General features: G+C 44.6%; 1 protein-coding gene and 1 non-coding gene across 2 annotated transcripts; both read right to left on the bottom strand.

Annotated features, from left to right (window-relative positions):
- Window positions 1-52: 52 nt before the first annotated feature.
- Window positions 53-25,623, bottom strand: LOC128301543 (cardioacceleratory peptide receptor-like). The gene is made up of 8 exons (XM_053038094.1): window positions 25,015-25,623; window positions 24,808-24,930; window positions 7,597-7,732; window positions 3,917-4,114; window positions 3,736-3,831; window positions 3,499-3,663; window positions 3,137-3,428; window positions 53-2,465 (listed from the first exon to the last, which is right to left on the bottom strand). The coding sequence occupies exons 1-8, from the start codon at window positions 25,621-25,623 to the stop codon at window positions 2,213-2,215; spliced, it is 1,872 nt and encodes a 623-aa protein (XP_052894054.1). The 3' UTR covers window positions 53-2,212.
- On the bottom strand, window positions 9,385-9,458 carry Trnan-guu (transfer RNA asparagine (anticodon GUU)). The gene has a single exon. It is a non-coding gene; the product is annotated as a tRNA-Asn (tRNA).

The following is a 25,623-nucleotide window of genomic DNA, read 5'->3' as shown; positions in this document are numbered from 1 at the left end:
TTCCTTTATTGTTTCCAATGACTTTAACAATCAGACAGCGAGAATGGTTAAACCTCTCGGTACATTTATTATGGGAAATAAGTTAACACTACATCATACAATCTGTCGGGCTGGGAAACCCGGTGAGCATCTTACCGGCTAACTAAATCCCACCCATACATTTATGCCATCTTTACGGCAAGCGACATCATTCTAGGGGATTTGGTTAGCCGCATTATCTTAATACAAAAACTACTCCCAAAAGTATACACTCTCGCACGATGTCCTTGCCATCCGAATGCCGGTTCCTGCAAGGGAGCTGGTGGGGTTTGGGGCGAAATTCGAACCCATTCATTTCGATCGTCCCATAACACGGGTATTGCGTTCCGGCCGGCAGCAGTTCGTTGAACTTTCGCTTCCCTTGATTGATGCGCCGCGATTGGGGTTTTGGCTGCTGGTTGGAATTCGGTAAACGTCAGCACATTCAATTTTCCGACCACCGCAACTGTGAAGGCGCATAAGGACATTCAGCCGCAAAGCTCTCCTCCGCAACACAAAAGGTGACAAACGATCGTTGGGTGTGTTCAAAATTCAGTCCCCAGTTTCAATGGGCCGAAAGAAGCCACTCTCTCTTACTCTGTACCCATTCAGTGGCAGTAGTCTTTCTGTCTAAACCGTTTTAACATTTATTGTAAATATATTTGCAAATGGGGGTTGTTTTGGTTTTGCGCTTTTCCTATACATATATTTGTTTTCAACGCCAAGTGGTTTGTGCGGTTTGTGTGTGGTTCTGCTTTGCGGTACCGTTCAGACAACATCGACAGCTCGCTCTCCATTAGAGAGGGTTGGGTTGGATTTGGAATTTCACTTCCCTGAACGATAGTTGATAGCTATTTACATGCAACTCGATCCCAACGCCATGAGCACCATTTCTCTGTGTTTCGTTTTGTGCCTTCAGACTGTGCCTGTTGGGGGGAAAATTCGTAGGCCGTACATTACTTCGCCCTAGGCCCCCACCGGGCGTTCCATATCTTGATGCGGAAAACAGTTTGCCCATTCATTTCATTACGCTCATCCTTCTGCTCCTTTAACGTCTTTAGTTTTTCTATTTGTGCTGGCAAGATTTGTCTCTCGCTCGCTTCCTTATCTTTCCCGAGTCTAATCATCCGCCAATACACTAAACAGGGATCGGAACGGATCGGAGGGACAACATTTACATAACATTCACTCACCCACGAAAACCAACACACAAACACACACACACACGTACGCACGCACACATACATGCGGATTGACTTTGACGATAATGGGCGTACATAAATCTGCGAACCTAAGATTCCAACCCGGGTTCTAACCTCATTCTGAGACGGATTGTTCCACTCGATGTTGGGCTTTTATTTTCTCTTGCGCCCTTGACAACCGTCCACCCTTTTTGGCCTAATCGTTTCATTTGTTCAGCGAGCTTTTCAACGGACAGTGACGTGTGAGATGGGTTCGTATTAATGAAACCGCTTAGCACACGGTGTGATTGACCGTGCGGAATGCTTCCGGAAGCAGATAAGGTAAGGGAAGGCTGACAAGTGGACGAGATGGACCATATATTGTAATGCTTAATGCGCTCCTTTCGTTTGTTCAACAGGACTTTATAATGCATCTTGCATCACAAAAACGCCTAAAGGTATGCAACACGCATTGCAAAACCGCACTTTGTTGATATCATTTTGCACGCTGGGATTTTTCTGTTTGCTTTTTTATTCTCTTTTCAACCTACTTATGTTCGGGTCTAGCGTTCTATTGCCTTTTTTTGTGCTGTTTGGGTATTGTTTGAAGCTGCAACCAAAGATTATGGCCCTGAAAACAGACCACTGCACTGGGTCGAGTTTATTTACGCATCGCATGAGCAAAGCAAAGTGTTCTGTGTTAAGAGCAAACGATCGTTGACTTTTACGCTTTCATGGTGTGTTAAGCACATCGAGAAAAGAAAAGCTTATTTGTTTCTTGGATGGATGATGTTCCGTTTTTGTTTCAGTTTCGTTCTGACCGAAGCCTCTTAGGGTTTGTATCTTTTCTTTCTTTTTTTCTTGCAACACCTAATGGGTCTTACGTTGCGTTTCTATTAAGTCTCTCCGTGCACCCACAGGATGCATTTTCGTTCGTTTGGTCTGGTGACGCTACTCAGCTTTAACGCATCAGCTAATTTGTCCCCCAATCGGGACACGGCTCCCGGACACGTCTACACCTCCGACATGGCGAGCTCCGTTTTCGGGCGTTCCACAATGACAACACGGGCCGGCCGCAAGCAGGACCGGCGGGACACGGTCAGTGACGTGGTGAGCGTTCGCATCGAGTCGCTACTGTTGTGGTTGTGGAACCGTCCGTGTGCCGCACCGTTCACGGTCGTCCCGTTGCCGAGCGGTAGTGTGCCGGAATCGTGCGGTTTGCAGCACCACTTTGTCGACCATAGCCATCGGAATGGTGGCAGTCTCCTGCAAAGAAACGACCCAAAAACGGGATCCATTAAATAATGGTACAAATGAAGATGGTGCGAACAGGGTTTAATTCGTCCTTCGGTAACCTCTTGCCACTCGGCAGCAAGCTGCTTTTCTTTTAGTGTGTAATACTAATTTCAGTAAAGACAAATTTTGATGCTTCAAATGACGCCGACAGATGACGTCCGTTCGGGGTGAACCTGAAGGAGTTGCGCAAAACGATTGTGAATTTACGACCGTAAATCAATAAACCATCCGCGATGTGCAAAATTATGACGCTCGTAAAGTAAGCACCTGCTAGATGGAATAATCCCATCACCGCGAGAACCGCTTTGGCCTCATTCCGAAGCGAGGCGATGGATCAATTTTTGCACTTTAAGTGTTTCGTCCGTGAGCAGCAGCAGCCTGCCTGGTTACATCTGGACCGGGTGTGTGGAAAATTAAAAACCACATTGCCCACACTTTAGAGGAAGAGAATTAGAGCTGCCTTTGGAAGTTTATTTTGATTGAAGACAACCGTTTAGTCTTGAAAAGCGGCAAATTAACAAATCGATCTAAAGCTGCTTATAACACAATTTTATGGCACAATTGTGTAAACTGATTAAAAGCAGTGAATGCCAAGAACCTTTTAGTAATTTCACTCTTAATTCTAACGTAACAATACTCACTTTATCATACGGCACACCTGCGTCGAGAAGAGACAGTATATCAGTGGATTGGCCGCCGAGTTGAGCGGCGCCAGGCTTTGGATAAAGGTGGCAATGGCCACATTGGTTTGGGTCGCCGGTATTTGCCCGAATACCTGCAGCAGATCGAAGATGATGTACGGTGACCAGCACAGCACGAACACGATCACAATCACGATCGTCATCTTGACCGTCTTCACCTTCGCACGTGGTATGATGCCACGGGAGCTGGCCCGCCGTGTTGCCAGATCGGCCATTCCGTTGTGCGTCCGGTCTACAATGATGGAGACAATACATTGGCGTTACAATGTCAGTGTTTAAAATGTCAAAAGCAACCCCCTTACCGATCGGGCCAAGAATGGTACCCTTTGCCCAGATCGTTCGTACGATGATAGCGTAACAGGCGGAAATGATTAACGCCGGTATGACGAACAGGGAACCCGACACCCAGCACATGTACAGTTGCCATCGCCACGCTTCCACCAGATCGATCCAGCACTGCATTTTACCTGGAAAATAAGGGAACGCAACATACAAAAATCGGATAGTATACGGCACCCCGGTACCACCCCACAACTAACCCTGTATTAGTCGCTCCTCGTAAAAGTACGTTATCGGTAGGGAGAAAAGGATACTGAAACTCCAAGCCGCAGCCACCAGCTTCCGTGCACGGCTCCCTGAAAGAAACACAAAGCAGCGCTAGTATAGTTACCGAACAAACGGACAAATGGAAAGCAGCCAGCACTTCTGGTCGTTACTTACAGCATCCGGAGAAGTTCATCGGATGTGTGATGGCATCGTAGCGGTCAATGCTGAGCGCTACCAGCACGTACGTGGAGGCATATGTTACACAGACCTGTACGAACCGTATGGCTTTACAGGCGGCATTTCCGGCCCGCCATACTACCGTGATGCGCCAGATGATGTCCGTCAGAACACTTAGCAATCCAACGCAGAGATCTGTTAGCGGGAGGTAGATGAGAACATTGGAAGCTTTAGTGTGGCCAAACAACCGGAAATTGGAATGAATATAAAGTAATGTGTAAGGAGATATGATTTTACGATGAATCAATTATTGTGGAATTATGCAGCCATACGAGGCTTCAAGAATGCGTTCATCAAGTTACCTATAGTATGTTTGAAATTTAAACGCCTAAAAGTATGCAATTCGCTCTTCTCAAGAATCTTTTTTAACCAGAACCAGAAGAAGGATCGCTTGTAGATAGTTGATCATCGGGAACAATCGCTCTACTTGTTCGATTGTCAGCTCACGATCTGTTGCATTCCGAAGAACCCAGCCTTGCAATCCGAACCGATTTCATTGACAGCAACAAAAACGCTGTCAGGAAAACAAAAACCGATAAAGTAACGAATTTTCGATTGTTCTTAAGTAAGTTCTTTCCCATGGAAACTTTGGCCCTACTTACTTGCTCAAACTAAATTGCTTCACCTCACTGACCCCCGCACACTGTGCATCGTTTACCCGATTTATTGCTTCCGGACGTTGACGGTCCGGCCGTAAATTCCGCCTCGTTACTTACCGTGCACAAATCGCGATAAATAGTAATGGCACCGAAACGGCGCATAAATCTGATCACAATTTATGAGCACTCATAGAACGCGACGCCGAACGTAGTCGTACGTCATGGGTAGAACATTTTTTCCCACCTCGGTTTCTTCGCACACCCTAGGAATCCTACGAACGATAGGTCAAACTCAACTCAACGTTGGCCCCACCGGTATAACCCACCGTAGCGTAGTTACTTTTACGGTGCAAGTGATGGAAACTTGCAATTGAATAGAAGTTTTCCTTCGCCGTGTCACGATGGCAAAAAAAAAGGTTCCGCAAGAGTGATAAGTTGAAGACACAGCTGAACCATTCGTTAATAAAGAAAGTGATGAAAATAAATTAAATCTGGAACACAGTTCGCTAGTTGACAAAACGGGTAAGTGGATTGAACCATTGCTCTGTTAGGCGATCAGCTAGATGAAGAAAACCTTAGATCCAGCGGTCCGATTCATTTCGCGATTACTATATTCATGCTTACTAGGGATGCTTTCTTCGAAAAAGGTTATTGTCACTACTCAATGGTGTCAACTTCAATCGATTTTTCCATTTCTAAAGCATCAAAGGAGCTGTATCGAGTGTCCTTCGATCTATAATTACTAACAATACTGCCATTAAACCGGACATTAAGCTGATTGCACGCAACCTAAATATAGCACAATACGCATCAACTGAAGAAAAGACCACTCGATGCGTGAATATTTGCTTAAACATTACCACATAATAATAGACACTTGTCCCTAGAAAAAAAAGAGCCCAAAGGTCACTTTATCCATCCTTTATCCCTTCGTACCCTACAGCCGCCCTCGCTTATCCTATTTCCATTAGCGCGTGAAGCGTCTTTAATTACTCGCTGTTTTGCATAAAATATGGAACACCATCTGCTCGTTAGCGATGAATGAACAACAAGGTCAATGAATGTGTGGCAAGAAAGGGAACTCAATTTCAGTATGGCGTGATGGAAAATCGATGCTGATTCTTATGATCCGTCCAAGTTGCAAGCGTCCAATCCAAAGCACAAAATGTAACGTTCAGCTTCTGTGCCGTCCGTGGACATTAAAGGGCGACAACATTGGCCACTACATTCTACAACCGGATCTGCCCCGATTTTGCTCTCGCGTCAAACGTTGTCCTTGTTCTTTTCACTTCACTTTGATCTTGCAGCGCGTGTCCTGTACATTTACAACATTTTTGCATCTACAAGATGGCCACGGTTGCTCCTTGGGGAAACAAAAACCACACTCATTGCGTTCCGCACATCGGGACGGGACGGGATTTTCCTATTTCCGCGTACTGTTGTTATGCGTTTCACAACCCACGAGTAAAATCACATCCCGATCCCGTGCAGCATCAGGGGACATTAAATGAAGCGAGAGCAAACAAACAAACAAACAACAGGATACACGCGGACCCAGAAAGCACACCCGGGAAAGCATCCCGCTTTCAGGGGTGGAACACACCCGTTTCGTCGAAACAAGGACACATAATTTATATTCATCGTCGTGTGGGTACGGTGTTTACGGGATTGATGATTGCTGTGTGCGTGTTTGTGTGTTTGGAAAGGAATGTGTTCCTCATCTTTACGACCAGTTTTTGGAGGATGGAACCGAACAGCGGTCCGCCCCCAGATTGGTGACCGCCGGGATGCGGTAGCAAAGACACATAACGTGAAAGATGATTCAACTTGTGGAATGACAAAAGTTTGACCTCGTTTCCGCCCTTTTGCGGGGGGGCGTGGAGTGGTACCGGAAGTGTGCATCTCCCCGAAACGGAGCGTGGAGAGCGCGACCGTGGGTCGCATTTTGTGCATCAAATCACCCACATCAAATCGCATAAAGGGAGAGTCGTTTAAAGTAGATATGCTTGAATGGGTCGATGTTTTTTTTTTTTTTGTTCTGTTTGGTTTGTGGCTGGCATCATATTTTCCTTCCCATTTTGGGGATCGGGTGGTGCGTAATGCTTTTCCACCCGGTTTGCCACCACCGGTGTGTAGTAGCGGTCCGCACGAGCATTCTGTCATTCTGTGGGGGCCACTTTTATGGGCAAACTTTCGCCCGATTCGAACGAATTGCGAACGGAACGCGGTGCGGAGCAAAAAACCGTTCGCTCCGTGAAGCCGTTGTGTGTCGCTTTAGTGCACTTGAACAGTTTGTTGTCCTTTTACGATTTAAAGCATTTCGAGCTCTCGTACCCTCACTGGGGGTTCAGTGTTGGATGCTGACGGCAGGATTTTTGCCAAATTTTCGAATGTTTAGTACGAAGTAAGTGGATTAGAAGGGTTTATCCACGATCGAACTATCTCTCTGTACCGCTTAGGACGCTACTAGAGACTCTTCCGACAAACTGTAATCCTCCATAACGATGTAAGCGGGAGTGAAAAGCACCAAAGCGCCTAAAAAAGCCTTAGCTAACGAGGAAACTGTTATTAAACGGAAATATTAGCAACCATCCTTACTTGTTTCCGTTCTTCGAAAGGTATGCCACAAACACAGACCCAACTGTTCACTGTTTATAACCTTCTGAAAAATGGTTTGGCCCTTTATTCGGTGCAACCAACAAAACAGTGACCAGAGTGTATGAATCACAGCAAGAAAGGAGGTTCAGTTAATTGAATTTAATTCCAGGTTTCGAGCACGTGTCAAGTACCTTTACGGGTGGAACAAAATTGAACCCTCATCATCTTGGAGAGCAGTTGAAAAATTTAATATTTCTCGATGATTGAATCTCAATTTCAAAAGTTTCCGTTCATTTTATTGGCTGGGAACTACTTCAAGCGCAATATCAGCCTCTTTTTTTTGCTTTTCTTTCATTGTTATCCATACGCTAATGCAATATTGGAAATTAATAAACTGTATATTGCATGTGCTCCACTTACCAGCGATTGCAAGCTGTTTGATGAAGAAATTCATTCGCGATTTGCGAGTTCTGTTAAGCATCAGCGTTAGTAGCACGGCCGAATTGCCCAGCACGATCACGGTAAACAGCACCCACAGTAACGCGAACTGTTCAGTCTGCAAAAAAGGTTGAAAGAAAAGTAAAGGGAACGTGTGAATTAATTGCATGGAACCACTAGTTTATCGTTGATTAGATCGTTTTAATAACTAAAAACACCTTTTTATACATTAGCCCCTAAAAGTATGCAAACCGCTTAACTAAGTATGATTTTTAGACATGAACGATGTCTATTACATTGAGTTACGACATCAGTCCTTCCCTGTATGTCTGCTGAATATAAAAATAATCTCTGAAACCAATTACCACCAAGTCAAACGTCAATTCCAAGAACTTATTACGCGCTCTTGCTCTGGTACTCACATGTGTATCGTATGGAGGAATAAAAACCTTACCTTTCACATTCATTGAACAAATCACATACGGAGACACATTAGATTAGATGAATGGAGTATTCAATTTAAGCTGTCAATGGATCTGTTATTTGATCATTCGTACAACATCGTTTGTATCACTCGTTACATTAGACACTTATAATTATGTTCTAGGCAGTAAAAATCACGTTACAGTTACCATAACAACTCGCAGAAAAGTTGAATACTCATCCGCCAAATGCTTTTACGGTATGCTTAACGAGTGTATCATCGAGTGGGTGTATGTTAGGATGAGCATATTTAATTTAACGCATGTGAACTTTACTTTATCCATGAAAAAACCCTTAACATTTTCCAAGTCGTTTACAGAATACATAGAAAATTACAATAAATATTGCTTTATCCTACACGAACACGCTTCGCGTCCGGTGAAGCAAGAATAAACTCATTCAAACACTCGCGTCTCGCGTCATGTCGCGTGAAATTCATACGCCCGGTACGAAACATTCTTCCGAAGGAAAAGTTTAATCAGCATAATTGAAAGTGATGCAATTTAAGTTCCGGCCTGCAAAAAGCCACAGCACCGCACTACTCACCGTTAGTTTGGAGAAAAGGGCAACAAATTTATGAAAATGGCATGAAAAGTCGGTGGTGGGTAGCTTTAAGAAATTGAAAATGGTTCATCGCGTAGGACGGAACCATCGGACGGATTGGGGAAAATTGTCTTCCCAAAGTAATACTTTAGCGGCGCCCTTAACCACGCTGGCTAATTAGTGCGTCTGGCGTTAGTTTCGCTATGGTGTGCGATAATAATAAATTGATTTCCCCAGCAGCGCACCAGCACCGACCAACCAACCAACCAACCAACGCAATTTTATGTCTGGAAGTGCATTTCTTTGGCTGGTTAAGTCTGGGTTCTGGCGAAAGGGAGAGCTTTTGTCTGTCTGTTGAGGGATGAAGCTGAGCAAAATTTAGGGCGCTTGGTGAACGAACTGCGAGAAAGAAAAAAACATCCCACGCAAGTGAGTATATTTTTGTATTCCATAAATCGTTTGATCATTTTGCGTTATCTGCCAGCATTAGCGCATTCTTAAATGTCAGGTTGGTTAAAAAGGAGATGATAATAATAGATCATGCAGTTTATTTTAAATTCGCTAAACAAATGATGATTGGCGATGAAGATGAAAAATCTTAGGTAAAGAATTTATTTTGTTTTCAATGTCACAACTACATAAGTACGCAACACACCTTACATTGCAGAACAATACTCTCGTCACCTCGCATATGTTTAGAACGAGTGTTGGGGTGCATTGAAGACTTTTATAAAAAATCTTCGCCGCCCCCGGGTGGACTCGAACCACCAACCTTTCGGTTAACAGCCGAACGCGCTAACCGATTGCGCCACGAAGGCGTTACACGGTTGGGTCAACCAACGCCATCTTTTGCGACTTACCAACGCACACGACACGTCGCCCTAGCAACGCACTGTGACCCGCAACCGCGCTGTCGCGAAAGATATCGCGTCGCCTTCTAATAACGTCACGCAGCGAGTGATAAACAATGCACAAAGCAAACAGACCCTTCAAGAAGTTTTAAAAAACCCCCGTTTTTAAATAGCTACTAAAATTAGTCGAAATTAATGAACGGTTTTGCGGTGGCTGTTTGTCTCCCTTTTGTTCGCATGTTCGCGTCTGCAGCAACAACCTGTTTCGATAGTAATCCTGCTGATTTTAATTGCTTCAATTCATCGTCTCATCGTCGCTGCTTGGTGTTGCTCTGACGTCACGCACAACGGATGACATTCCACGCACCGGTGGCGATGCGTGTTTAAACAATGTATCTGTCAAATTAATGCGCTCGCTTGCACACTCACCGGCCACCAGGAGGTTTATTATACAATTTTGTTTCTCTCATCACCTTTTTGGCATCCCCTCGACCCGGCTGCACGGTACACAATTGTGTGCGGCGAAACAATAATTATGGTTGCCAAATTATGTACTTTATCATCGCGCTCGTCATGTGGCGAAAGTTGCAGCGGGTTGCAACCACACTTCCTCCCCGTGCCGTTCATCGTGATTGATGTTCACCGATTTGCAAAAAGGGCTTGCTTCGGTTTCAGTCATAATGGTTTCTGACTGGACAATTATAAACGGCTTCACGCATGTACATGTCAATGTCAGTGGCCCCACACGTTTGTTCAATTATTAAAATGTCAAAAGATGATTAAATGTAGGTGAGGTGCACATTTTCAAACCCAGAGCCAGCAACTCCCGAAACCTGTTTCCGATGTGTGACGTCATTTCTGTGTGGGGATTATTCCTCCGCAGTACTGGATGTTTAGCCTCTGGTCTATTTTTAAACTCCGGCTAAGGTACGGCGGTTGCTCCTGAATATAGGACCCTTTAATATGTACTTACCTTCGGCAAAGTTATGTTTGAATCATTTCAACACATGCATTCCGCGCTCCAATAGCACGCAAATTCCAAACACACATTTTTAATGCTCCAGTAGCTGCATGAATGCTGCCATTGCGCATTCTTTCACCATTGCTGACGAACCGTGCATAATCGGGTGCCAAGGTATTTCCCTATCCATCGCAACATTACGCCATGAATATTGTGTGCCGTTTTGTCGACCCTCCTCCTCTGCCCTTGTGCCACCGGGATCGGGAACAAGCAGCAAGGGGCCACCAAACCCTGTTCCGCGTTCTAAAATGGCATCCGGGAGTTACTTCCAGCGCCTTTGTGCGGATCTCCCTTGGGGAAACAGTGAAAGCGACTCAACCGAGAGCAACTATTTCCCTGTTTCGCGAAGAAACAGTTCTTCAACCCTACGGTGAACCGTTGGATACGCGTACAAGAAACATTGCGGCAAAGTGTCTTTGACTCGGTGTAACGGTGCGCACAAAATTCCCCGGGAATTAGAGGAATTATTCTCCAGCAAATGGAGCCAACAGTTGGGTGTGTGACCGCCTAACGTCAACGCCGTTTCCGTGGAAGGCGGACACCGTTGTAGAAATTATTCACAATTAATTAAATTGCAATAGCCCTCGGCAGTTGCGAGCTGTCGTCTACGGTACGGGTAATTAGATGGTCAACATTTCAAATAAAAGCCCCACAAGCGATGGACAACTGACAGGGTTAGGGGGCAGAACAGACCCACACTGACGGTACAACCATCAAACCATCACGAGCAGTCTGTCGATGACTACATTTCAAACCTTATCTCTACTCAACCAGTGCGTTCTCCCTGATGGACATCTTCGGAGGTAAAGAAATAACTGGACTCTTACTTCTGGTGCTGCTATATACGTCTTAATTTTAAGAATCACCACACACACGCACGGCCTTTCCATTGCCGACACCGTTCTCGGGTGCTGCTTCCTTTTTGGAAGCCATCAGGGTGCCCGTGCCCGGAAAATCTCGGGTGTTGCAAAACGCGCACCACGGGGACCTCGCGCAAACCTGCCGCAAATGGGTACGGACGGCTGCGAAGTAACCGCAAACACCGCACTGCGGGGGTTTATTTATCGTCCAGTTGCGGGCCTGATGATATCGCGATCGTCTTTTGCCGAACTTGGCGGTTGGTAAAACTTGATCGAAGCACTGCGAGGGTTTCAGTTACGGACAACACGGCGTCCACTCGGAACAGGACGTGGGATTGTGTGCAAAGACACATGAAACTTGTGGCTTTTGTTTTCTGGTGCACGGTACACACAGAAGCGCAAACTGGATCGCTCTGCTAAAGGGGTGGTAGACACCGGGCTAGACGAACGAACGTATATCTACGATCTCGCAGGTCGTACAGATCCCGGCCGAAGCGCACACCGTGCGTAGTCAGGAGCTATTCAACCGCCGAGTGCATCATTACGACGACTTGGTCCCGGTACGGGTACCGCACCGTTTTCCGAAAAAGGAATTACGAATGCTGATTGAGATATAATTTGTATGCCGTATGCCTTTCCATCGCCAACCGAGAGCCGTTGTTCACTGTCCGGAAGCTTCAACGTCCAACTTCAAACTAGCACACACGGTGGTACGGTATGAAGTCGTAGAACAACGTCGTTAGGCTGCGAAAGCAAATGGAGGTGATTTATTGTGGCTGATCGTTGTATCCGTTTTTTTATCGAATGACCGATCGTTCGCAGTGCGTCGTTCGGCTGGGAACGGTTTCTGTGAACAAACTATCAAAGTGTTTCATCTTTTGGGTAGTCCTAATCGGTACGCAAGACCACCGTACGGTTCGAGTTACGATCATCGGATGTGAGCCGATCGGGACGGTGTGAACCACCGTGTATGTGAAGATACACAATTTGACAAAACAAACAAGCACAGGGTTTGCAGATGTTTGGACAGCTTTCTCCTTGTGTGTGCTTTGTGTCTGTTGATCAACAGAGAGACAGATTTTGAACTCATTTTGTTTTAAATCAATTTGTCAAAACAACAGTGGTAATATCAATGCTGCCTATTTTATTCTGTACTTCAAGGCCTAACCTTGTGTAAGCACAGTGATAATTTAACAAATAATGTATAATAATGTTGCAAATAATATAACTAAATCTGTCTCCTAGGAATGTCTCTGAATCTTTTAATAATTATTAGTTTAAAAAAATGACAAGAGATGGCGCTGTTTGTTATATGTCACCTATTAGTGAACAAGGAGAAGGCCAACCTTTGAATTTGAAATGTTGTTGCAATTACAACTCTTCTCATTCTGAATTACTTGAAGCTTAATTGCATACTTTCCGGCGGCTATAACCTCATCCACAACAAATCTGTTGCATGCATTCTTCGGGGATTCAATATCAGAAGATGCTTGAACTACTAACCCAATTATTAAATTAGCAAAACAACAGTCCCAACAACGTGGAATCCTTCGAGAAGTTTCATCCAAACCAGGGCCGATAAAATTTAAATGAAACTGTTAACAAAACTAATCAACCCAACATACCTGACACCATTCCACTGCTGCCGCTCTGATTGGTGCTCTCCATTTCTGGATTATTATTACGCCCGGTTGAACCATCGGTTCATTTTCCCACCCAGCAGACACAAAACAATCGTCGCCACGTAATGAACTTGAAACGAATCATGCTGAAACAATGTCGTACTAATTAAAACTTCCTTCGATGGAGTTATCAACTAGCTCGGCCCTGGTGCAGCATTAGCCGGCAAAATAAAATCATATCTGATTGACGTTTCACGAGCGGTACGTGCCGCTATTCAGTTCGCAGGAAAAGCTGATCCATAATTCCGCCAGTAATCGTCGCATCAAATCGCATCGGAATCCATAGTCCTGCGCTAATTTGATCCGTTCGACAAAACGATCACCATTAACTGGACGTGGCTACGGTTCTGGCCAGCAGATGGTTGTACGATTGCAATTATCAGATCGTTTTAAAGTGCACCAGTAGGCACGCGACCGATCGCGAAAACAAATCGCGTCAAACTAGTCTGCTAAGCGATCGGGACCAATTGCTTGATAGAACTTTAATGTTACAACATTATAAACTTCAAATCGTGTCTCTTTTCAGACGCCAAAGTTGTGTTGTATATTGTCTGTAGAATGATTTAATAAAATTGCAATGTCAACCATGAGTTACATAGCGAACATCGAAAGAAACATCCGGTCGGACTCTCCAAAGCTTATTCATTCCGAACTTACGTACAAATCGACTTGTTTTGTGTTAAATGAAGCGAAAAAGCAACCATACCCACGTGAGCGTCCAACCGCCAAAGCACTGCACGGCTTTCCGTAGTTCTGCACAGCCGGCAGACAACGTGATACCGTTCTACGCGGAAACCATTCAGTTGCGCCAAACCCACAGCCGGCAAACCACGGATGGGTTTTATAACAACGGTGCAGGACTTTGCGTACTCGTGGCACTCTGCTAGCTGCCCAAAGCACCAGGTGTTGGCAACGGAAATGATGGGTTTTTCCTCATTGTTTTCCGCGCCAAAAGGTGCGAGCAAAGCCCTCCCGCTGGTAATTGATAATGGTGGGAAACTTTCAATTGCTCGTTCATCCACCATCCGGGCCGACGTTGGCTGTAGGAAGGACACGTGTATCTGGAAACTATTTCTACGCCCTGTACGTGGCACAGCACGAACAAGCTTTTGCGCTTGGGTAGTATTAGGGAGTCAATTAGCAAGATGACCGTTGTGTTGATAACTTGCAAATGGAACGTTACGTACCTATTAAAGTCGTTTTGCCAAATTAAAAGGAACAAACTAAGTAGGGTAAGTTTGTATGTCTGCTGCTTCGTTCCCACACAAATAAAACACTAATTTGGGTGCTTAAAGGTTATTGCAAATAAAAACCATCAAATAAACATTATTATTGTATTTTTCCAAGGAGATCGCCATCGTTTCGCTTCATGAAAGAGTCCAGCTTAATTCAGGAAAACACTGACAGGGTGAGTTCAAGAAATAAGAGTTCTAAGCTCTTCTTAATATAGTTAAAGAATATTTTTTGCATGATGGTATAGTGTTTTACGGTCCAATTTAAAGTCGCAGCCTGAAAATATGCAATTTGCACTACAAAATTACACTCATTCGCTCATCTCGCTTACTATCGCCCAAACGTCAAATGAAGTAATAGGCATGTGAAAGGTTATCTCGTTAGATGGTGCGTCCCTAAATGAATGCGTTCAAGTGCATCCGCAATAAACCGCAGCGCTAAGCTGAAAGTGCCAATTTTAATGAACCTCCAGCAAACGCATTCCACCACTAATCCAACGCTAACGAGCTACAAGCAGTTGTAAAATGACCACATTATGCAGTCCGGTGAGATGCGCGTTATCCAGCACGGGGCTTACAGTCAGCATGAGGACACTTGCCATACCGACGCTGGTGACTGAATGAGTGTATCCGTGGATGCTGCAACGTGTCATATAATTAACGTACATCCTACCCAATCCTCTCATTACAAACCCGCTGCTCATTGTATAGGCAATGTTATATGATTTACCGCATGGATGTCGAGGCACGTGGTGGATGGAATATTTTTAACTGCTGCATTATCCTGCGAACCAGGCTCCATAAATTTAATTATCCTTGCTCAACAGTTACATTCAAATGTTGTGCAAATTACACATCAAATACGTCAATCAATCACTGGACATTAAAAAAAGAACATCAACTCCTGAAAAACTTCGACCAAAAAAATCCTTTAAAGTAGTTTTCTAACAGCTTTACAAGATCTTTACATAATTTTTAGTACTAACACAAAAACAAATTTACTTAAAAATCAAATATACTTTATACTACTAGCCAGCTAATCACAACACAAGGCTGCTAATTTGTAGCAAGTATACCCACAACTGCCCGCACTCGTCATCGTTACAGCTGCTCTCGATAATTCGCTAGTTAGTGCACTGATTCGCATCGCATCCGATCACGTCCCTGACCACGAAAAATGCATATGCATCTTCCCCATCGGTGCTGCCCCGCCATCCAGTCCACGTTACAGCTCATTTATTAAACATTAGCACACGTTCGGCATAGCGGGTTCTGCAGCCGTACGAACGAACGACCCGGAATTCATCCCATTAGCAGAGGCCGGCAAAAAGGACGGGAATTCTGTCGCATCACCTTCGTTGAGCCGTCCGACGAGTAAGCAAACATGTTGCAAGTGTCAATCTGGCGAACGCATGCAGCTTGAAATATTCATGAAAAAAGACGCTCCATCACACAAACCGTCCACCGTCGGGTGGGAATTCCGTTGTGCTTCCACACAATGGTACTACGTTAAACTGTGTATACCCTGCGGAATACGTAATCGTGCATAAGGATCTTGCGGATAAGGATGACTCGCTGATGGTAGATCGCATATCGACCTGTTGATGATGATGCTGGGACACGCTGTAACAAGCGCGTTTGGTCGCACACTTCCTGGGCAGGGTGGTGGTTAAGCTTGCCGGCACGGCACACCGGTACGACCATTCAGCAGCGTCCAGGTGTGAGACGTGGGACAACTTCGCAAAGAACGTCTTACGTCTTTGGCACATTCTCACGTTGGTGCGATTGCACCCGTAGGCATTAATTCACTGCGGCATCAAGAGCCTTCTAATTATGTCAATAATTAGCTCTTTCCCACAGCATTTTTCACACCCTTTTACAGGGCGAGCTTATCCGGGATGCAGGAAACGTAATTTTATTATTCCTTTCCAGGGGTGAGTTCCAGTTCCGGGTGACTGTTGCACTTTTTGTTGAGTGAATAATTGTAACGTGTTTTATCCCTTCTATCACTTACAGGAAAATTGTGATTTTTTTCCTTTTTATGTTAAAAATGTATGCAAATTTATCATAAGATTTTTACACTCCCACAATTGTAGTGCATGGGCCGAGTTTAAAATAATCAATAAAATAAAATAAATAAATAAATAAATAATATAATTAAATAATCAAATATAAAAAAACTGTTAAATATTTTAATAAGTCTCTGAAGCTCCTACTCTGACTTTGACGTAACGATTCACTAAATCATCGTCTGACACACGTCGCATTCTAGACAATTTCGATCAAATAATCTTACTGAAAGTGCGAGGGTATATCTTGATGAATTTTAATAACCTTCCCAAAGCCTGATTTTATTTATTTATTTATGTAATTATTTGTATTTGTATTTATATAATTATTAATTATTTATTATCATCACGACAACAAGACATTTTTTGCCTATCATTTCGGATCTCCCTTACGATTGTACGTCTCGAAACCGCAGTCGGAGCTTTGAGTATCGGTCTATGCGTAGGAAGGTGTCGAATGTCCTGTTCTATATACCGATGTTGTGTTCTAATAATTCTAATTTATTTCCATGGTGGAGTCGGTTCAGACGAGGTTGTATATATTCGTTTTTTTTTTGGCGTATTTTGCTGATCAATAGAACCAGGCGAGCAGTCAATTGCATTAGATCGATTATTAGTCCAGTTTGTATTGAGATTGATAATTAATAAGGCCATTATTTGATATGATACATTTTCTTCAAGATTATACAAATCCAGTATTGATTTTTCAAATTTGAACTCTCTATAGATATATCAACCAAGCTTAAAGAAATTCAGTCCAAGACTAGAAAAAAACATACTAACAATAATTGAGCTAAATTGTGTGGCCTCAGTCTATTGACGCCTAGCCGCGATTCCACACGTTCAATTGAACGCATAACTTCGGTGCACTCGCTACGGCAGGATTGCTTCCCATCGGTTGCCTCCCCGACTTCCGCACCATTCCGTACCACCACGAGCGAGAAGAATAATAATTAACACGTATCAATGTATCAAAACGCAAGTAACCCATACCTTACACACGCTGGAACGGGAATGGAGATCGAGCCGCGATCTCGATCTTCCACCACAAATCGACGGAATCGATTGAAATGGCAAAAACGGAGAGTGATGTCCGAAGCCGGTTTGCAATTACGGCTTCAAAACTCGGCCGCCTAGCAACACAAACGGACAAGATACTTCGAAGAGACAGGATGGGCACGCGAAAAAAAAACACACACCGGCACACAATGCCAAACACCCAGGGCAGGCTTTCCTGGGCCAATCGAACGGATGCCAGGTCGGAGGGTTTCTGTTAAGCGCACCGCAGAGTCATCTGCCTCATAAACGAATTCAATGCGAACCGTTTGCTGTGCGATTGAAGGCGTCGAAGAACTTGCTGCATTATTTCTTGCTCGTTCTCATTCGTTTGGTTTGTTGTTTTTTTCTTTTCATAAATCTACTGCAGCCATGGTTGGAATTTAATGCACCCAGGTTAAATGCCTCGCCAGTCCATCAGCACCGTGAGGATGATTGGAGGGATGGTTGTTTTTTTCTTCTCCTGCTTCATTTCGGTATGTTCTGTGCGCGCCAGTACCCAGTGCTGCTGAGATTGGTGCAAAAATAAACGAACGATTGACTGCATCCCGAAGTTCAACTCTGGTACGTGAAAGTGCGAGAGGAAAAAAAATCACATACACCACCGGGTGCAATTGCAGGCGCTTAAAGATCGAGGATCATTTTTTATCCCAGCGCACACTTCTGTTCCCTACATCCTCCGGATCACACAGTCATGAACAGGCTGGGCGAGTCGAAAATAATGAAGTGTTCAACAGATTAGTTAATTAGCTTCCTCACCGGGGAGCGCACAGCACCGAGATTGGATCGTACCCGGGTGGAAAAGGAAGCTACAGTACGAACGGGTGGCTCTAAATTCTTCACGATAATGATCACAAATCAATAAACTTCAAAGACGAACGTCGACATTCGTGCCTCGACGAGCAGATGCCATACGCCGATACCATTTCATTCCATTGGTTGTTTGCTGTGTGTGTTTTTTTTGTTGCACTCTCGGTGTAGCCTTATATTTGTTTTTGCTTTTACAGTTCGCATTTAAGACCCTGCCCGCAAACAGAGGAAGATCTCTTACAGACAGGCCCGAAGACTTGCGGTTGCATTGCATTCGTAGCCGGGGCCTTAATTGCGCCGGGATAATTGAACAAGTTTTTGCTGTTTTGATGAATGTACCAGTGTGCCATCATCTGCCCGGGGATGGCGTCGCGTATGTGGCCATAAGCACATTTTTCTACTGGATGCTGGAATGGCTTTTAAAAAATGCTTCAGATAAATCAAACACAACGAACATAACTATTTCCCGCATACCTGTGTGATTGCACACAGCACGATCCGCGGAAGTCACGGTCAGGGTGGAATTGAACCACGAACTACAGTCGACGGTGCCCTAAGTGCTAAGTACAGGCTTACAACGAGCTCAGAATGATCTGCAAAATCATTAAAATAATAGATCCTTCTAGATCACAAAAGGGACTACAACTTGTCGTGTCTTTGAGTGTCTATGCCTACTGAACTTCAATAAAACTGATGAACCGAAAGCTTAATGTTTTAGAAGCTTTTAAAATAGGGATGTTGTATAGTAAATCAGTTATATCGTTACTTGATACTTAGAACTCATTGAACTTTAAGACACTTTTAAATTTGTTTAAATTGAAGTCAAACTGTCTGCAACTATATCTTAAAAATCTGAACGGATATTGCCGACATGAGACGGAACTTGACATTATGAAGCAAAGTAAAGTGAATTTAAAAAGTGGGAAACATTCTCGTTTAAACCACAACTAAAGCAGATTTCTCTTATTTGCATACCAACAGGCGGTTTCAGAAATCACACCCACACCCCACCAATTACAGAACATCGGCAAAGTGTCAGCACACACTCTGTTCCGGACGTGTGCTTTGTTCGGTGTCAAAAGCCATTGCTGAAAGGACTTTCGGCGGCTTCTGTAAGAAATGGAACATCAATTTCTCTAGTGCTGCTACACGCCCCTTGCGTAAACAAACTACCATCCACCGGTCCCACAGAGAGCATCATCATAAATCGAACAAACTGCTGCTCGCATTTTCTGTCCCAACAAATTATCGCTCCACCATGCATATAATCGTTCCGATGGTGTTCACGCAGCTTCTTAAATGCATCACGAGACGCGACTCGTAAAATCCGGTTCTCGAGGTGTCAGAAGCAATGTGGACTTTCGTTGGGCTGGAGGTGGAACACCACCCCAAAGGCGGAGTGCTGCCGTTCAAATCAAGATAAATGTTAAAATAATCGCCAACAAGCATGAAATCGATCGAGGCGCATCCTCACCATCGGGCATGGCAGCAGTCAACCACCCAGTACTCGGTGGCACACGTCACATACGATTAGTGTACCGTGCGGATGGGTTATGCTAATTCCCTGCAGCATTATAGCATCTGTTCCCATTCTGTCTTGGCATTGCGGGAAGGTAAGGAAGGCATGATTTTGTACCGGGCGGGTTTACTTTATGCGCATCGTGGGGGGGTTTTGCTTCTGGTGATACGAAAGGGAAACCTTCAGAATCTATAAAATCATACCTCCAGCTGGAGCGTTTGACAGCCGGCAGGATGGAGGGACGAAACGGATGGAGCCGAGCATGTAAGTACTCGAACATAACAGACTTCCAGACTTCTTTGGCGAAGCGCGTGAGACGACTTTCTTGCCTTCCGGCTGTGTACAATTCATCGTGCAGCGATCGTGCATGTACATGTCTTACTCGATCTGCATATGTAACACGTGTCACAAGTAATGTAATCGGTCGCCTGCAGATAATTGAATAGCGATAGATGGCTGACGAGACTCAGAAAAACCGAATAAAGAAAACGATGCCACTTCACCGGAGGAATGTTAAAGTACATAATAAACACTCATCCAACGACTCGTGGAATGGACGATGACAGAAAATGCAATTTACACGTTGATAGTTTTCCAATTAAAGTTACTCGTTCTGCTCCTAATGGAACGTAAATTAATCACACAACTAATGAAAAATATATAATAAATATATAATAAATATATAAGAAAAAATGTCTTCCTCACAAATTCTCAACCATATTATAATAAATATTATTTACTTTGCTCAACCGTGTCAGCAAACCATCAGACAAAAATCAATTTGTTTATTTTCCAACTACTGATAACAATTCTCTCATCCGGAACATAGGAGTATCATGCAGTTGCTTGTCTGTTCTCAGTACTCAGCTAAGTATCATCGAGAAACTCTTCTGATCCAGCGGTTTTGCACTTGAGTTGGATTATGCTCTTCAAGCGTGTACATAATTCATTGCAAGCGCAACGCCTTTACACAACCGGTCGGCAATGTTTAATTATTTTCTTATCACCTACGTAGTGATCGCTTCTGCGGAAAGTACTTTACTCCCTAATGGAACGTACTTCAACTGTTCCCGATTTATCGCATTTATATCCTCGCCCTGAAATTAATTCCCGGAATCGAGGCATTGTGAGATTTTCCCCGTATTAGTTCCACAACAAAACAGGTACCTGTCACGATCACTGGAAGTATTCGTCTTTACCTTGAGCGCAAAGAGTACTAAACTTATTATCCGGTAAAACCGATATAACCTCAGAGGTGATTGGCACGTTTCAAGTGATGCGTATAATCCGGGTGGGGAATTCTTGTTTATCTGGATGATGCCGTCAGACATGCAACCCTCGCTTCGTCATCATCCGAACACGGGAGTTTTCCCTGGGCTCTGCGTGTTTTTCAGCTTGACGTTTTAATCCTCATCAATGGTAACAACTTGAAACGGATAATATGATAAGATTATTGTCTTCCTGTAATTATTTATTATTATGATTTTATCGTGAACGGATTCCTACCGTTAGCAGCACAATTGAAGATTCTTCAACGATTTTTAATTGTACTCTAACTTTGCAAAACCTTCACTTTCATATTCTTATTGATAGTTAGCAGCAAGCGTTCTATTATGCATCCTGATAAGCGAACCTGGTGATGCAATCTTTCATCACTGTTCACGCACACACGATTCCAACGTGTTCCCAAACGCATGCAAATTACTTCATTTACCTTTTCCCAAAACGAAATGCCTTCCAAAACAAGAGCCACTTTGGAAGCGTTCCGCATGGAATGAAACCCAAGAACACTGGTTTTGCGAAGCGTCTTGCGACACTCACCCTCTAGACATCGTTGTCATCACGCAGAACGGTTTGATTTGGTGTGGTGTGTTGCGAACCTTGCTTCGTCATAACGTACCTCTGCCGTGCGGTAGAGGACTGCCTCAGCTACCGGTTAACAGTTTAATACCAACCGATTCTCGATGAATTTCAATGAGATCTTGGCCCTGCTCGCACCGAACGTTTCGGCAAATTTAGAACCGACGTACGAACCGAGCACCGGAAACCGCTTACGAACGGTACTGTCTTTTATGAAGTCTTAATGTCGGTCGCAGATAAGTGTACGGAAGGGTACGGTTTCCGGTTGATTGACAAGAAGCGCGGAAGAATTTGAACAAGAGCAAAGATGGATTCGTTCCAACTGAGTTGCAATGAGTAAGAAACTTTGATGGCAGAAATATTCTCCAGGTAGCTTTCTCTTGGTTATGAGAGTGGTTTCATGGTGTGCTTTGATTCAAGCGCTTCGTAAAACTTAAGTGGTGCATATAGTTTTTTACTAATTTCGACATATAAGTCATTGGCCTATACCAGACTAAACCGTAAACCAACATCTTGGTTTTAATTGTTGTTATCTAATAAAAAAAAATCTTTTAGCAGACTAAGGGCAACAAAAAACATTTAACCTCTAGCTATAACGAAATAAAAGTTCGGTAAAGGCAGTAAACCTACAAAGATCCCTTTCGACGCACATACGTTGCTCGCGCAAAGCGTTTCGTCATCATTCTCCATAGAGAACGAAACGCTCACACGTGTGAAAAAATCACCCAAACGGTGATTTTATTCCGAAAAAGAAAGCTTTACAGCGCCCAGTTAATTGTTTTCTGCATCCGGCGAAAGCTTTCCCCGTTGATGGACAACAGCTTTCAGATCACCGGCAGACACGGCAACTAGATTGCAAATCGTGTCCCTTTTTCGCGTCCCCCCCGTGACAACCCAATTTAAAATCACAGTTTGTAAATTAAGGTCTGAAGGACGCGTCTTTTTGATCCCCAGGGTTGGTGTTCTAGGAAATTCCCCCCTCGTGTGTATGTCCTTCTTTACTAACCTCGCTCTACACGGTCATGTGGTGCGACTTCCTGGTGTTCGCTATCACCAAAACCACTCCGCTCCATTTTCAACCGTTTGATAAGCAATTTTAATTGCTTCTAGCTGTTGCTTACGTGGTACGCGATCTCCTTCCGTTTTCATGCGTTCCGCCAAAACCACGAACCAAACTAGGTTACATGGTGCGCCTTTTACGATACCCGCGGGCTTTTCGGGTAAGTTCTTGGTTCACGCTAGCGGGCGGTGTGGTTCTCAATTGTCAACGCACTTCACACGCACATAACTTCCGCCGAACGGTTCGGGAAAACCCCGGGAAAAAGTTATGGCCAGCTATAAATTTTCACCACACAACAGTGGCCGGAAACCGATCGTCACACGCTTTTTCGATAACTAATCGGTTTTTCCCAAGCGCGATTAGTGGCCCTGCCACATCCCAGAGATGTGGGGATGTTATTTTTCCGGTTTTCGGGTGGTTAACCCAAATGGGTTCGGTACACTGGCGCCAGCTCGGTGACCGTTTGCTAGCCGTTGGCATGGTTCGAGAGTCTTGAAAACGTAGCGGTTGAAGTTTATGAACTGCTGGAACTCTAAACGCGACATTGTTTCACTTTGCTATTATGTGCGATTACTACGAAGCCCAAACGGAACCATTTCAAGCTTGCCGATAAGGAAATCCATTTACTAGCACTAAGTTGTTTCCGCGCTGGCAATACCAGGAACTTTGTTACCATTCATAAAACATAGAATGACATATTAGACATCTTGCCTACACATTGCCTGTTCCAGGACATTACTGATACTGATCATGAAATCATTTACATTTATTACCAAAACATACTTAACGGAGAATTCAATTTGAGCACTACTCAAATTTGACAGATGTCAAGGATATAAAACTAAGTTGAATACTTAAGTAATGTCGCCATAAATCAAAACAAGTTTTTCGTGCGATATTAAGTTTAATGAAACAATATGATTTAAACACCTGAAAATATTACTCTTTCTAATGCACTTAATAACACTACTATATAAAATAGTTCCTCGTAAGATCTAATGTCATTTAAATCTTCATCGCTATAATTCTATAATGAACATTCCACGCCGCTACGCGCTGTTGCGATCCTTCGCCTCGAAAACACGTCCAATGAGAAATGTTTCCGACCAGAACATTCCTCATCACCGAAACCGTAAACGTGCCGAATATCTGGCGAACGCTCACATTCTAACGCAACGGAACGCTTGGAAATCATCATGAATCGTTCTGTGGCGTACCGTTGCTCCTGTCCCACGGCACTGGCTGACTCACACGAATCGAACACAATCTCTATAAATTATTCCGTCTAGACAAAATCAATTCAGCGCAGAACGGTTGCACGTTCTTCTTCTCGTGGTGCCGCCCGCCAGCTAGGTAGGTCAATGATAATGCCGATAATGCGAAAATGCTTTCCCTCCACGGTGGCGTTGCAGAAAATTAGGTCCTGCTACACCAGCACCAGCCCCGGGAATGTGTTGCGCTTGACGCCAACCGTACCGGGCGCGGTACAAACTTCGTTGCGGCGAGAAATGTTTGCCGCCTGTTGTCACAGCTCGCAACGACAAACGAGCGCAAGAATGCGACAGAAATGTCCGTACCGTACCGTAACCTGCCGGCGCAAATTGTTATGCGGTTTGCGGATACGAGATCATAATCAAACGATGTTGTGGTTTGTTGGGTTGGGAGTACAAAAATTTGGACAACAATTTTGTGCCGAGATTTTGCTCATCCGCCGTCCGCTAAATCGCGCCTTTGCTCGTCTTTGATGTTTATGGCCCGCGCATTGCAATGGCCATTTGTGAGCATACCTTTGCCTGCTTCTCCGGCCACCTGCAGCTGTTTCAGCTTACCGCGAGAAAGTTTCGGTTGCGATAAGAACCGTTGATGACTTCATAAAAGCTGCTCCATCACATCGATACCAGGACAACAGTAATGGGAAGTTCCCCTCAGTTTTTTTTTCTTCCAACTCGATTGGCACTCGCGAAATCCTCGTCAACTTCGTCACTAATGCACTCATATACTTTTATTACCCTGCTGTACCGCTGCCACACCTCAGACACCTCCACAGGAACCGAGAAGTCCACCGAGGTAAGGATTTGTTTGCTTGTGCAGCGAAAAATTACCGTAACGTAACGTACGAATCAAGCAGCCAACGGCACAAAACTTACCTCATAAAAGTAAAAGGAATTTATTTCCTCGCCGCGCGTCCCGTTGTCATCGGCCACCCCATTCACGGCCGCAATGATGGACGCACCGGAGCCCGCACTAGTCGCGGGAGGCGCTAAAAGAACCTGTAAAATTTTACGAGTTCCATTTTGCAGTCACTTGCAGTTGGGGGCGGATGTGGGAAGATGTGGGACATCTTTCGATCTTACCTGCGATAATGCCGGTGTAATGTTCATGCCAATGACATCGTTCACGGCAACGAATGATCCGACCGATCCAAGTCCGGTCCCGACAGCCGGGATACCGCGCACCGTGTGGGACTCCGCTGGATCCCTGGCGACTCCCGCACTGTGGACCAGCGGAAGCGGCAATGCTGAGATCTGCGTACTGCTGGAGATGCCGAACGCGTCCACCTGCTCCCGGAAAAGCATACTCGACTGTTGGGTGTTTTGTCCCCCGCCTGTCACCTCACTTGCTAGGTTTGCGGGCGGATGAAACGGCACGGACGGACGGAACGTGCCGTTCGTATCGTTGGGGATGATCCACCGACCGTCTAACCTTGATTGACAACCGTGGGGAGTGAATGGCGAGCCAATTGCTCGATCTAGGTGCGTCGCAAATCCGTGGCCCTTATTCGAAGCGTTGCTGATGGGCGTAAGCGTCGACATGGGACTACAGTTGTAGCCGTGTGCTGCAGGTTCCATACCGAGCGAAGGTGTCGCTGATATACGCTGTACGCCACCGAACGGTTCCTGTGGTTCCGCATGGTACTGGACGGCAAGATGACGCAGGTAGGCCCAGGTGAGAATTGGCAGCAT

Source organism: Anopheles moucheti, chromosome 2 (assembly GCF_943734755.1).
Source record: "Anopheles moucheti chromosome 2, idAnoMoucSN_F20_07, whole genome shotgun sequence".
NCBI classification, from domain to species: Eukaryota; Metazoa; Arthropoda; class Insecta; order Diptera; family Culicidae; genus Anopheles; species Anopheles moucheti.
The sequence above is the reverse complement of the archived record's forward strand: the minus strand, read 5'-3'. Positions and strand labels throughout refer to the sequence as shown.